The following is a 15,232-nucleotide window of genomic DNA, read 5'->3' on the forward strand; positions in this document are numbered from 1 at the left end:
CCTCAAATTGCTTACATGTGAAGCCTCACAAGGGAAGGTGAATTGGTCTCAAGAACAAAAAGCCTTCCTGGAAGAGCTCGAAAAGGATTTAAAAAATCAATTGTGAGAGGTAGAAGAAAAAATGGGGACAGTAATGAAAGCAAAACAAGAAAACTATGAAAAAAGAATCAGCAGCTTGGAAAAGGAAGCACATAATTTCACTGAAGAAAACAAAGCCTTAAAAAATTCATTTGGCCAAATGGAAAAAAAGGTGCACAATCTCACTGAAGAAAACAATACCTTAAAAAATTCATCTGGCCAAATGGAAAAAAAGGTGCATAATCTCATTGAAGAAAACACTGCCTTAAAAAATTCACTTGGCCAAATGGAAAAAAAGGTGCATAATCTCACTGAAGAAAACAATGCCTTAAAAATTAAAGTGGGACAGTTGGAAAATAAGGAATCCATGAGACACCAGGAATCAGTCAAGCAGAATCAAAAAAATGAAAAAATAGAAGAAAATGTGAAATACCTCATTGGAAAGACAACTGATCTGAAAAACAGACCGAGGAGAGACAATTTGAGAATCGTTGGACTGCCTGAAAACCATGACCAGAAAAAGAATCTAGACACCATATTCCAGGAAATTATTAAGGAGAACTGCCCTGATATCATAGAATCAGAGGATAAAATCATCATTGAAAGAATCCACCGATCACCTCCTGAAAGAGACCCCAAAAGGAAAACTCCAAGGAATATTGTAGCCAAATTCCAGAATTATCAGGTGAAGGAGAAAATACTCCAAGCAGCCAGAAAGAAGCAATTTAAATATCATGGAGCCACAGTCAGGATTGCTCAGGACCTGGCAGCTTCAACATTAAAGGACCACAAGGCTTGGAATATGATATTCCAGAAGGCAAAGGAGTTTGGATTGCAGCCGAGAATCTATTACCCAGCAAAAATGTGCATTTTCTTTCAGGGGAAAAGATGGACATTTAATGACATTGGGGACTTTCAATCTTTCCTGGTGAAAAGACCAGAACTGAATAGAAAATTCGATCTCAACATACAAGACTCAAGAGAAGTTTAAAAAGGTAAACAGAGGGGGAAAAAAAAAGGTTACCCTATTAGGTTAAACTGTTTATATCCCTACACAGGAAGATAATACTCATAACTCTTACGAACTGTAAATGTATTTGGGCAGAGAGAAGGACTTTATATAGAGGGTATAAATATAAATTGTCTTTGATGTGATGATACAAAAGAATTAAGGGGTTAAAAAGGGAGTCTATGGGGAGGAGAGGAAAGGGGAGGTGGAATGGGATGAATTCTATCATATGAAGAGGTGGAAAAAAAACCCTATTACAATAGAGGGAAAGAAAGGAGGGGGGAACATTGTGTCAACCCTATTCTCATTAGATCTGACTCAAAGAGGGAATAACATATATGTTCATTGGGATAAAGAAACTTAACTCATTCTTTAGGGAAGCAAAAGGGGAAGGGAAAGGGGGAGACTGATAGAAGGGAGGACAAAAGCAAGGGAGAAAAGGGTAAAGAAAAGAGAGGGGTGATAAAAAGGGAGGGCAGATCGGGGGAGGCAGGGGCAAGAAGGGAAACGTCGGTGAGGAGGAATAGGGTGAAAGAAGGGGGGGAAAGTACAAAGGGGGTAAATAGAATGGAGGGGAATAGACAGTCAGTAATAATAACTGTGAATGTGAATGGGATGAACTCTGCTATAAAACGGAAGCGAATTGCAGAGTGGATTAAAAACCAGAACCCTACAATATGCTGTTTACAAGAAACACATTTGAAGCAGAGAGATAAACACAGAGTAAAGGTAAAAGGCTGGAGCAGAATATATTATGCCTCAGCTAAAGTAAAAAAGGCAGGGGTAGTAATCCTTATCTCAGACAAAGTGCAGGCAAAAATAGATCTCATTAAAAGAGATAAAGAAGGAAATTACATCTTACTTAAAGGTACTATAGATAATGAAGTAATATCAATATTAAATATGTATGCGCCAAGTGGTATAGCATCCAAGTTCTTAGAGGAGAAGTTAAGTGAGTTACAAGAGGAATTAGACAGTAATACTATACTAGTGGGGGATCTGAATCTCCCCCTCTCAGAATTAGATAAATCTAGCCAAAAAATAAATAAGAAAGAAGTGAAAGAGGTGAATAGATTACTAGAAAAGTTAGACATGATAGATGTCTGGAGAAAATTGAATGGGGATAGAAAGGAATATACCTTTTTCTCAGCAGTACATGGCACATTTTCAAAAATTGACCATGTATTAGGGCACAAAAACATCATAGTCAAATATAGAAAGGCAGAAATAGTAAATGCATCCTTCTCAGATCATGATGCAATAAAAATTACATGTAAGAAAGAGCCAGGGAAAAGTAGAATGAAAATCAATTGGAAAGTAAATAATTTCATTCTAAAGAATGAATGGGCCAAACAAGAAATCATAGAAACAATCAATAACTTTATCTAAGAAAATGACAATAATGAGACAACATACCAAAATCTATGGGATGCAGCCAAAGCAGTGCTTAGGGGAAAATTTATAGCTCTAAATGCTTACATGAATAAAAAAGAGAAAGAGGAGATTAATGAATTGGGCATGCAACTTAAAAAGCTAGAAAAAGAACAAATTAGAAATCCCCAATTAGACACTAAATTAGAGATCCTGAAAATTAAAGGAGAAATTAATAAGATTGAAAGCAAAAAACTATAGAATTAATCAATAAAACTAAGAGCTGGTTTTATGAAAAAACCAATAAAATAGATAAAATATTGGTTAATTTGATTAAAAAAAAGAAAGAAGAAAACCAAATTACCAGTATCAAAAATGAAAAGGGTGATGTTACCACCAATGAAGTGGAAATTAAATCAATAATTAGGAATTATTTTGCCCAACTGTATGCCAATAAATTTGACAATCTAAATGAAATGGATGAATATTTACAAAAATACAAACTGCCCAGGTTAACTGAAGAAGAAATAAAATCCTTAAATAAACCCATATTAGAAAAAGAAATTGAACAAGCCAGTAATGAACTCCCTAAGAAAAAATCCCCAGGGCCAGATGGGTTTACGGGTGAATTTTATCAAACACTTAAAGAACAATTAATTCCAATATTATACAAATTATTTGGAAAAATAGGTGAAGAAGGAGTTCTACCAAATTCGTTTTATGACACAAATATGGTGGTGATACCAAAACCAGGCAAAGCAAAAACAGAGAAAGAAAATTATAGACCAATTTCCCTAATGAATATTGATGCTAAAATTTTAAATAAGATATTAGCAAGGAGATTACAGCAAGTGATCACTAGGATAATACACTACGACCAGGTGGGATTTATACCAGGAATGCAGGACTGGTTCAACATTAGAAAAACTATTAACATAATCAACCATATCAATAAGAAAACCAACCAAAATCATATGATTATCTCAATAGATGCAGGAAAAGCTTTTGACAAAGTACAACACCCATTCCTAATAAAAACACTAGAGTTTAGCAATAGATGGAGCTTTCCTTAGAATAATAAACAGTATCTACCTAAAGCCATCAGCAAGTATTATATGCAATGGAGATAAATTAGAGGCCTTCCCAGTAAGATCAGGGGTGAAACAGGGATGTCCATTATCACCCCTATTATTTAATATTGTCCTAGAAATGTTAGCTTTAGCAATCAGAGAAGAGAAAGGAATTAAAGGAATTAGAATAGGCAAGGAGGAAACAAAACTATCCCTCTTTGCAGATGATATGATGGTATACTTAAAGAATCCTAGAGAATCAACTCAAAAATTACTTGAAACAATTAACAACTTTAGCAAAGTAGCAGGATATAAAATAAATCCACATAAATCATCAGCATTTCTATACAAGACCAACAAAGTCCAGCAGCAAGAGATAGAAAGAGAAATTCCATTTAAAGTAACGGTAGATAATATAAAATACTTGGGAGTCTACTTGCCAAGACAAACCCAGGAACTCTACAAACACAACTACCAAACACTCTTCACACAAATCAAATCAAATCTAAATAATTGGAAAGATATCAATTGCTCATGGATAGGCAGAGCTAATATAGTAAAAATGACAATACTGCCTAAATTAATTTACTTATTCAGTGCCATACCAATCAGACTACCTAAAAATTATTTTATACAGCTAGAAAAAATAATAACAAAATTCATCTGGAAAAACAAAAAATCAAGAATATCCAGGGAAATAATGAAAAAAAAATTCACAGGAAGGTGGGTTAGTGGTACCAAACCTGGAGCTTTACTATAAAGCGGCAGTCATCAAAACTATCTGGTACTGGCTAAAAAATAGAGTAGTAGATCAATGGAATAGGCTAGGCTCAGGAAATGCAGTAGTAAATGACACTAGTAATGTAGTGTTTGATAAACCCAAAGACTCCAGCTTCTGGGATAGGAACTCAGTATTTGACAAAAACTGCTGGGAAAACTGGAAGATAGTATGGCAGAAATTAGGCATAGACCAACATCTTACACCTTATACTAAAATAAGGTCAAAATGGATACACGATTTAGACATAAGAGGTGATAACATAGGTAAATTAGGAGAGAAAGGAATAGTCTACCTATCAGATCTTTGGAAAGGAAAACAGTTTTTGACCAAATAAGAGATAGAGTATATATATTATAAAATGCAAAATGGATGATTTTGATTATATTAAATTAAAAAATTTCTGTACAAACAGAAGCAATGCATCCAAAATTAGAAGGGAGGCAGAAAGCTGGGAAACAATTTTGAGGCCAGTACTTCTGATAAAGGCCTCATCTCTAAAATATATAGGGAACTAAATCAAATTTATAAGAATCCAAGTCATTCCCCAATTGAGAAATGGTCGAAGGATATGAACACCGGTTTTCTGATGAAGAAACCAAAACTATCTATTCCCATATGAAAAAATGCTCTAAATCTCATTAGAGAGATGCAAATTAAAACAACTCTGAGGTACCACCTGACACCTATCAGATTGGCTAAAATGACAAAAAAGGAAGATAATAAATGTTGGAGAAGCTGTGGGAAAATTGGAACACTAATCCATTGTTGGTGGAGCTGTGAACTGATCCAACCATTCTGGAGAGCAATTTGGAATTATGCCCAAAGGGCGATAAAGCTGTGCATACCCTTTAACCCAGCAATTCCACTTTTAGGTCTTTTTCCCAAACAAATCATGGAAAGGGGAAAGGGACCCACATGTACAAAAATATTTATAGCTGCTCTTTACGTGGTAGCAAGGAATTGGAAGTTGAGGGGGTGCCCATCAATTGGGGAATGGCTGGACAAGTTGTGGTATATGAATACAATGGAATACTATTGTGCTGTAAGAAATGATGAGCAGGAGGAGTTCAGAGAAACCTGGAGGGTCTTGCGTGAGCTGATGATGAGTGAGATGAGCAGAACCAGAAGAACATTGTACACAGTATCATCAACATTGAGTGTTGACCTACTGTGATGGACTATATTCTTCTCACCAATGCAATGGTATAGAAGAGTTCCAGGGAACTCATGGTGGAAGAGGATCTCCAAATCCAAGGGAAAAAAAAAAAAAAGAACTGTGGAGTATGGATGCTGATTGAACCATACTATTTCTTTTGTTTTGGGTGCTGTTTTGTTTTTTTCTATTTTGAGGTTTTGCATTACTGCTCTGATTTTTTCTCTTATAACGGGATTAATGCAGAAGTGGGATTAATGTTATTATGTGTATATATATATATGTGTGTGTGTATAGATATATATCTATATCTATATAGATATATAGATATAACCTATATCAGATTACCTGCTGTCTGGGGGAGGGGGGAGGGAGGGAGAAAAATCTGAAATTGTAAAGCTTGTATGGACAAAAGTTGAGAACTATCTTTATATGTAACGGAAAAAATAAAATACCTTATATGTAAAAAAATAATAAATTGAAAGGAAATAAAGGAAATTATTGGAAACTACTATGCCCAATTATATGACAACAGAACTGAAAAGTTAAATAAAATAGATAACTATCTACAAAATATAAGGTAATTTACAAATTAAATCTAAAAACATAGAATAAAACCTGGTATAGATTGATTTCCTAGTAAATTTATTACTAGGGGAAAAAACCTAGTAAACATTTAAAGAACAAAACATTCCATACCTCATAACTTGTTCTGGAGGGCATGGTTCTACCTCTGTGATTGGCAGTTATCTGTTGAACAAATTGTTCTACCTCTCTGGGCTCTGGCTTTTTGTTTTTCCATCTGTGAAATACTAGAAACTTGTTGATCTTTAAATTCTCTTCCAGTTCTGTAATCGTCTTCTAGTCTTTATTCAGAATGTGAAAGCATATATCATAATAGAATCATGTGGGAGTAACACATCTAGGATTTTCAGGTGAAAAGTTTTTTAACTACTTATACATTGCTCCTCAAGATAGGTTTTTATATATATATATGTACAATCACATTAAACATTTTTGCATTAGTCATGTTGTGAAAGAAGAATCAGAACAAAAGGGAAAAACCTCAAAAAACAAAACAAAACAAGAAGTAGAAACAATATGGTTCAGTCTACATTCAGATTCCACAGTTCTTTTTTCTGGATGTGGAGAGCATTTTCCATCATGAGTCCTTTGGAATTGTCTTGGATCATTGGATTGCTGAGAAGAGCTAAGTCTCTCACAGTTGATCATCATACAGTGTTTCTGTAACTGTATACAATGTTGCTATTACTGTGTACAATGTTCTCCTGGTTCTGCTCATTTCACTCAGCATTAGTCCCCTTAAGTTTTTCCAGGCTTTTCTGAAATCTGCCTGCTCATCACTTCTTATATCACAGTAGTATTCCATTGCATTCATATACCACAACTTGTTCAGCCATTCCCCAATTAACGGGCAATTTCCAGTTCTTTGCCATCTCAAAGAGAGCTGTTATAAATATTTTTGTACATGTGGGTCCTTTTCCCTTGTTTATGATCTCTTTGGGATACAGACCTTTACTGGGTCAAAGGATATGTACAACCCCATAACCCTTTGGGCATAGTTCCAAATTGCTCTCCAGAATAGTTGGATCAGTTCACAACTGCACCAACAATGCATTAGTGTTCCAATTTTTCCACAGCTTCTCCAACATTTATTATTTTCTTTTTTTGTCATATTAGCCAATCTGATAGGTGTGAGGTGGTACCTCAGAGTTGTTTTAATTTGAATTTCACTAATCAATAGTGATTTAGAGCATCTTTTCATATGGCAATAGATAACTTTGATTTCTTCACCTGAAATTAATTTTTAGTTTATCTTTCCGAGGCTCTTTATTGCATGTAATTTTTTATTGTATCATAATCTGAAAAGGATTTTACCTTTTTACATTTGACCGTGAGGTTGTTTTGCACTAATACATGGTCAATTTTTGTGTATATGCGATGTACCACTAAGAAAACGGTATATTCTGTTCTATCCCCATTCAGTTTTCTCCAAAGGTCTATTATATCTAAGTTTTCTGAAATGCTATTCACCTCTTTAACTTCTTTCTTATTTATTTTGTGGTTAGATTTGTCTAGTTCTGAGAGGGGAAGGTTAAGATCCCCTCCTAGTGTAGTTTTGCTGTCTGTTTTCTCTTGTAACTCATTTAACTTCTCTCATTCATATAAATTTGATTTAGTTCCCTATATATTTTAGAAATGAGACCTTTATCAGAAACACTGGTTATAAAAATTTATTTCCAGCTGTCTGCTTCCCTTTTAATTTTGGCTGCATTGCTTCTATTTGTACAACTCCTTTTTTTTTTTTTCCTTTTTTTTTTTAGTGAGGCAATTGGGGTTAAGTGACTTGCCCAGGGTCACACAGCTAGTAAGTGTTAAGTGTCTGAGGCCGGATTTGAACTCAGGTCCTCCTGACTCCAGAACCGGTGCTCTATCTACTTCGCCATCTAGCTGCCCCTGTACAACTCCTTTTTAATTTAATGGAATCAAAATTATGTATTTTACATTTCATAACATTCTCTATTTCTTGTTTGGTCATAAATTCTTCTCCTCTCCATAGAACTGGAGGTAATTTACCTATGGTATCGCCCTTTATGTCTAAATCATGCACCTATTTTGACTTTATTTTAGTATATGGTATGAGATGATGGTCTTTGCCTAGTTTCTGCCGTACTATCTTCCAGTTTTTCCAGGAGTTTTTTGTCAAATAGTGAGTTTTTATCCCAGAAGCTGGAGTCTTTGGGTTTATCAAAAGTAGATCACTGTAGTCATTTACTGTCCCCTATACCTAACTATAGTCATTTACTGTCATTTACTGTTCCCTGTACGTAACCTATTCCACTGATCCACCACTCTATTTCTTAGCCAGTAGCAAATAGTTTTGATGACTGCCACTTTATAGTATAGCTTCAGATTTGGTATGGCTAGCCCACCTTCCTGTGCATTTTTCCCCACTAATTTCCTTGATATTCTTGACCTTTTGTTCTTCCAGATGAATTTTGTTATTATTTTTTCTAGTTGTATAAAATAATTTTAAGTAGTATGAATGGTATGGCACTGAATAAGTAAATTAATTTAGGTAGAATTGTCATTTTTTATTATTTTAGCTTGGCCTATCCATGAGCAATTGATACTTTCCCAATTATTTAGATCTGATTTTATCTGTGTGAAAAGTGTTTTGTAATTGTGTTCATAGAATTCCTGGGTTCGTCCTTGCAGGTAGACTCCCAAATATTTTATATTGTCTTCAGTTATTTTATGGGTTTTGTTTGTTTGTTTGTTTGTTTTGGGTGGGGCAATGAGGGTTAAGTGACTTGCCCAGGGTCACACAGCTAGTAAGCCTCAAGTGTCTAAAGCTGGATTTGAACTCAGGTACTCCTGAATATGGGGCCGGCACTTTATTCACTATGCCACCTAGCTGCTTCTACAATTATTTTAAATGGAATTTCTCTTTCTATCTCTTGCTGCTGAGCTTTGTTGGTCATGTATAGAAATGCTGATAATTATGTGGATTTATTTTATTCCTGCAACTTTGCTAAAGTTAATTGTTTCAAGTAGTTTTTTAGTTGATTCTTTAGGATTCTCTAAGTATATACCATCATATCATCTGCAAAGAGTGATAGTTTTGTTTCCTCTTGGACTATTCTAATTCCTTTAATTCCTTTTTCTTCTCTTATTGCTAAAGCTAACATTTCTAGTACAATATTAAATAATAGAGGTGATAATGAACATCCCTGTTTCACCCCTGATCTTATTGGGAATGCCTCTAACTTATTTCCATTACGCATAATACTTGCTGATGGTTTTAGGTAGATACTGCTTATCATTTTAAGGAAAGCTCCATTTATTCCTATGCTCTCTAGTGTTTTTTTTTGTTTTTTTTTTTAGGCAATGGGGGTTAAGTGACTTGCCCAGAGTCACACAGCTAGTAAGTGTCAAGTGTCTGAGGCCGGATTTGAACTCAGGTACTCCTGAATCCAGGGCCGGTGCTTTAACCACTGCGCCATCTAGCTGCCCCCTCTAGTGTTTTTCATAGGAATAAGTGCTGTATTTTGTCAAAAGCTTTTCCTGCATCTATTGAGATAATCATATGATTGTGGTTAGTTTTGTTATTGATGTGGTTGATTATGTTGATAGTTTTCCTAATGTTGAACCAGCCCTGCATTCCTGGTATAAATACCACCTGGTCATAGGGTATTATCCTGGTGATAAAGTGATGTAATCTCTTGCTAATATTTTATTTAAAATTTTTGCATCGATATTCATTAGGGAAATTGGTCTATAATTTTCTTTCCCTGTTTTGGCTCTGCCTGGTTTAGGTATCAGCACCATATTTGTGTCATAAAAAGAATTTGGTTGAACTCCTTTTTCACCTATTTATCCAAATAATTTATACAGTATGGGAATTAATTGTTCTTTAAATGTTTGGTAGAATTCACTGGTAAACCCATCTGGCCCTAGAGAGTTTTCCTTAGGGAGTTCATTGATGGCCTGTTTAATTTCTTTTTCTAAAATGGAGCTATTTTATTTCTTCTTCTGTTAATCTGGGTAATTTATATTTTTGTAAATATTCATCCATTTCATTTAGATGATCAAATCTATTGGAATACAGTTAGGCCAAATAGCTCCTAATTAGTGCTTTGATTTCCACTTCATTGGTGGTGAAGTCACCCCTTTCATTTTTGATACTGGCAATTTGGTTTTCTTCTTTCTTTTTTAAAATCAAATTAACCAAAGGTTTATCTGTTTTATTGATTTTTTTTCCATAAAACCAGCTCTTAGTTTTATTGATTAATTCTATAGTTTTCTTACTTTCAATTTTATTGTCTCCTTTGATTTTCAGAATTTCTAATTTAGTGTTTATTTGGGGATTTTTAATTTGTTCTTTTTCTATTTTTTTTAGTTGCATGTCCAATTCATTCATCTCCTCTTTCTGTATTTTATTCATGTAAACATTTAGAGATATAAAATTTTCCCTAAGAACTGCTTTGGCTGCATCCCATATGTTTTGGTATGTTGTCTCACTGTTGTCATTCTCTTCGATGAAGTTATTCATTGTTTCTATGATTTGCTGTTTGACCCACTCATTATTTAGGATGAGATTTGTTTCCAATTAATTTTTAGTTTATCTTTCCGAGGCTCTTTATTGCATGTAATTTTTTATTGTATCATGATCTGAAAAGGATTTTACCTTTTTACATTTGACTGTGAGGTTGTTGTGCCCTAATACATGGTCAGTTTTTGTGTATGTGCCATGTACCACTAAGAAAACGGTATATTCCATTCTATCCCCATTCAGTTTTCTCCAGAGGTCTATTATATCTAAGTTTTCTGAAATTCTATTTACCTCTTTAACTTCTTTCTTATTTATTTTATGGTTAGATTTGTCTAGTTCTGAGAGGGGAAGGTTAAGATCCCCTCCTAGTGTATTGTTGCTGTCTGTTTTCTCTTGTAACTCATTTAACTTCTCTCAGAATTTGGATGCTATACCACTTGGTCCATATATGTTTAATATTGATATTACTTTATTGTCTATGGTACCTTTTGGCAAGATGTAGTTTCCTTCCTTATTCCTTTTAATTAGATCTATTTTTGCTTTTGTTTTGTCTGAGATAAGGTTTGGTACCCCTACTTTTTTTTACTTCAGCTAAAGCATAATATATTCTGCTCCACCCTTTTACCTTTACTCTGTGTGTATCTCTCTGCTTCAGATGTGTTTCTTATAAACAACATATTGTAGCATTCTGGTTTTTAATTCACTCTGCTGTTCACTTCCATTTTATGGGAGAGTTCCTCCAATTCACATTCATATTTATGATTACTAATTGTCTATTTTCCTTTTATCCTATTTCCTTTTTTTGTTCCTACTTTTTTCATCTTCAACCCTATTCCTCCTCAACAGTGTTTTTTTTCTCACTACTGCCTCCCTCAATTTGTCCTCCCTTTTATCATCCCTTTTCTTTCCCCTTTCCTTCCCTGCTTCTGCCTTCCCTTCTATCAGTGCTCCCCCCTTTCCCTCTTATTCTCTCACTTCCCAAAGGGCAAGCTAAATTTCTTTATCCAAAGAGTATATATGTTATTTCCTCTTTCAACCAAATTTGATGAAAGTAAGGTTGAAACAATGCTCAACCCTCCTTTCTTTCCCTCTATTGTAATCGGGTTTTTGCGCCTCTTCATGTGATGTGATTTACCACATTCCAGCTCCCCTTTCCTCTTTTCTCCATATATTGCGGTTTTTTACCTCTTGATTTTCTTTTTATCATCATCATATCAAAGTCAATTTATACCTATATCCTTTATGTATACTCCTTCTATCTGTCCAACTAGGGATACAGTTCTCAAAAGCTGCAAGTATTATCTTCTTGTATAAGGATATAAACAGTTTAATCTTATTGAATAACCTTTTTTCCTCTTTACCGTTTTATATTTCTCTTGAGTCTTGTATTTGAAGATCAAATTTTCTATTCAGTTCTGGTCTTTTTATCAGAAAACCTTGAAAGTCCCCTATTTCATTAAATGTCCATCTTTTCCCCTGAATGAAAATGATCAGTTTGACTGAATAGTTGATTCTTGGTTGCAATTCAAGCTCCTTTGCCTTCTGGAATATCATATTCTAAGTGTTCTCATCCTTTAACCTTGAAGCTGCCAGGTCCCATGTAATCCTGACTGTGGCTCCATGATGTTTAAATTTTTTCTTTCTAACTGCTTGCAATTTTTTCTCCTTCACCTGTTAATTCTGGAATTTGGCTACAATATACCTGGGAGTTTTCCATTTGGGGTCTCTTTCAGGAGGTGATCAACGGATTCTTTCAATGACTATTTTATCCCCTGATTCTACAATATCAGGGCAGTTCTCCTTCATAATTTCTGAGAATATGGTGTCTAGACTCTTATTTTGATTATGGCTTTCAGGTAGTCCAATAATTCTTAAATTATCTCTCCTGGATCTATTTTCCAGGTCAGTTGTCTTTCTGATGAAGTATTTCACATTTTCTTCTTCTTTTTTTCATTCTTTTGATTCTGATTGCTTGTTTGATTGATTCCTGGTGTCTCATGGAGTTATTAGCTTCCATCTGCCCAATTCTGATTTTTTTTTTTTTTTGTAAGGCAATTGGGGTTAAGTGACTTGCCTGGGGTCACACAGCTAGTAAATGTTAAGTGTCTGAGGCCGGATTTGAACTCAGGTACTCCTGAATCCAGGGCCGGTGCTTTATCCACTGCGCCACCTAGCTGCCACTCAGTTCTGATTTTTAAGGCATTTTCTTCAGTACACTTTTGCACCTCCTTTTCCATTTGGCCAATTTTACTTTTGAAGGAGTTGGTTTCTTCAGTGGATTTTTTCCCCATTTAGCCAATTGTATTTTTTAAGGAATTGTTTTCTTCAGTCAATTTTGTGCTTCCTTTTCTAAGCTGTTGACTCTTTTTTCCTATTTTTCTTGCATAAGTTTCATTTCTCTCATTTCTTTTCCCATCTTTCCTCCTACCTCTCTTATTTGATTTTTAAAATCCTTTTTGAGCTCTTCCAAGAAGGCTTTTTGGAAGATTGGTTTTGAGACCAATTCAACTTCCCCCTTGAGGCTTCACATGTAGGCATTTTGACAATATTGTCCACATCAGAGTTTATATTTTGATCTTCCCTATTGCCATAGAAGCTCTCAATGATAAGGGCCCTCTTCTCTTTCTTACTCATATTTTAGACTAATTTTGACTTTTAAAGTTGAGGTCTGCTCCTAGGGCACAGAAGCCACTTTTGCAAGCTTCTCATCCTGGTTGATAGTGTCCTGGTCACTGGCTTTCTGCTCTGAGGTCTCTTGTGGCTTGCGGATTTGTCACTGCCCTAGGCTTGCTCCCAGTGCTGGGATGGCTTGGCCTAGTCGTACCTGTCCTGTGGGTGGTTCTCTAGCTGACAGTTTGCCCTCTCAGTCGGGGCTAGGGGGAATCTCACAACCGACCTGCTGAGCCCAGGACCAAGGGGCCTCAACCAATGATCTGTGCTTTGGCTAAGAGCCTCCTGCTGACTTGCCCAGACACTCTCCATGCAGCGCTCCCCTTTCACCCAAGTAAGACAGACCTTTCCTGAAGTCTTCTAAATTATCTCATTGGAAGAATGTGTCTTTCTATCTTTTTGTATGTTCTGTAGCTTCAGAATCTGTTTAGAGGCTTGATTTAATGTTGTTTCTGAGGGCAACTCGGGAGAGCTCAGGCAACTTCCTGGCTTCTCTCTACCATCTTGGCCCTGAAGTGTTACTTTCATAAATTTTTACAATAATAATATTAGAGCACTGCAAGTTTGGGGATCTCTTCTCATCACCAATGCCTCATTTTAGATGTCAGTTATTCAAGATCACTGAGTTGTTTTTAGGTAATTTCAAACATAGAAAAAGAACAGTTGAAATGTTGTTGGTTTTTTTGTTTTATTTCTTTGTTTTTGGTGGGGCAGTGAGGGTTAAGTGACTTGCCCAGGGTCACACAGCCAGTAAGTGTCAAGTGTCTGAGGTCAGATTTGAATTCAGGTTCTCCTGAATCCAAGGCCAGTGCTTTATCCACTGCACCATCTAGCTGCCCAAACAACTGAAATGTAAAAATAAATAAGTACAATCTCTGAATTGTCCTTGATCAAGAGCAGAAAGAAAAGGAAACATTCTCTTTACTTTTTGAGTATGAGTTAAAGAACAAAAAAACCCAAAACATATATTTTGTTTTTAGATTACATAAATGGTGGAGAACTTTTTACTCACCTTTCTCAAAGAGAACGTTTCACAGAAAATGAAGTGCAGATATACATTGGGGAAATCGTGCTTGCCCTTGAACACCTCCATAAGGTAAGATACTTAATTTCCCTAGCATCTTTTTCAAAATGGCCCTCATATTGTTTCTATATTTTAGACACATGTTGAGCCTGTTTCTTGAGTGTGTTACTAGTATCATTCATTGTAAATGTATTTTTTACATTTTTATTTTTTCCCTCTTGTATTACCTATGCCCCAAATTAAGAGATAGGTTCTAAGGAATTAGAAATAACGGTTTATTAATTTCTACCTCCCTTCCCCTCTCTACCCTCAAGAAGAATAGCACTGTGGTTTTTATTTTTCTGTAAAGAACACAAGAAGTTTAGCATAGAAAACATCCTATTTAATGTGGAACCATAATTCCTATTATGTATTTCCCAAAGTAAGCCTTCTTCCATATCTGAGCAAGCACTGGGTTAAGGAGTAAAAATTGATTTATTCTTGTTGGTTCAAAGTCTCCACACTTAATTTTTTCTATTTCCATTCTGATTTTTCAGTCTGACATTTTTAGTTTCCTTTTCCCACCTCTGGAGACTCATCTCAGCTACTGAAACAAAATATTCAATACTTGTCCATAATTTGTAATTCATGCTGCAAAAATAGATGTTAAGGCCTTTCTCATTTTAATGAAAAGTCATTTATCTAGATATGAGAAATTTTAATTAGTCATATTTCTGACTCAGATTTAAGGAGTTTTTGTGACTTATTGAACTAGTATTATATGTGGAAACCATATTATTAGTTTAGAACCTTAGTTGTAACAAGATGTTAAAATTATAAAAGGAATATGAGTATTTTTAAAAGATCTACCTATAAAAATACCAGCATAATTTATGAGAGCCATGTTAGAAAAAAACTTGCCACACACACAAACAGGGATATTATGGTTATGTGTTTTATAATTGTGCTTAGCTCTGTGTTTCTTGCTTGTAATTTTATTTAGACATTGTCATATACTAA

General features: G+C 35.0%; 1 protein-coding gene across 1 annotated transcript in view; it reads left to right on the forward strand.

The window, feature by feature from the left end:
• RPS6KA5 (ribosomal protein S6 kinase A5) overlaps positions 1–15,232 on the forward strand; it is a 220,731-nt gene that overhangs the window by 91,854 nt on the left and 113,645 nt on the right. The window contains 1 exon segment of the mRNA XM_043982310.1: positions 14,190–14,305. Coding sequence (XP_043838245.1) covers positions 14,190–14,305 — 116 coding nt within the window.

Source organism: Dromiciops gliroides, chromosome 2 (genome assembly GCF_019393635.1).
Source record: "Dromiciops gliroides isolate mDroGli1 chromosome 2, mDroGli1.pri, whole genome shotgun sequence".
In the NCBI taxonomy this organism is placed as follows: domain Eukaryota; kingdom Metazoa; phylum Chordata; class Mammalia; order Microbiotheria; family Microbiotheriidae; genus Dromiciops; species Dromiciops gliroides.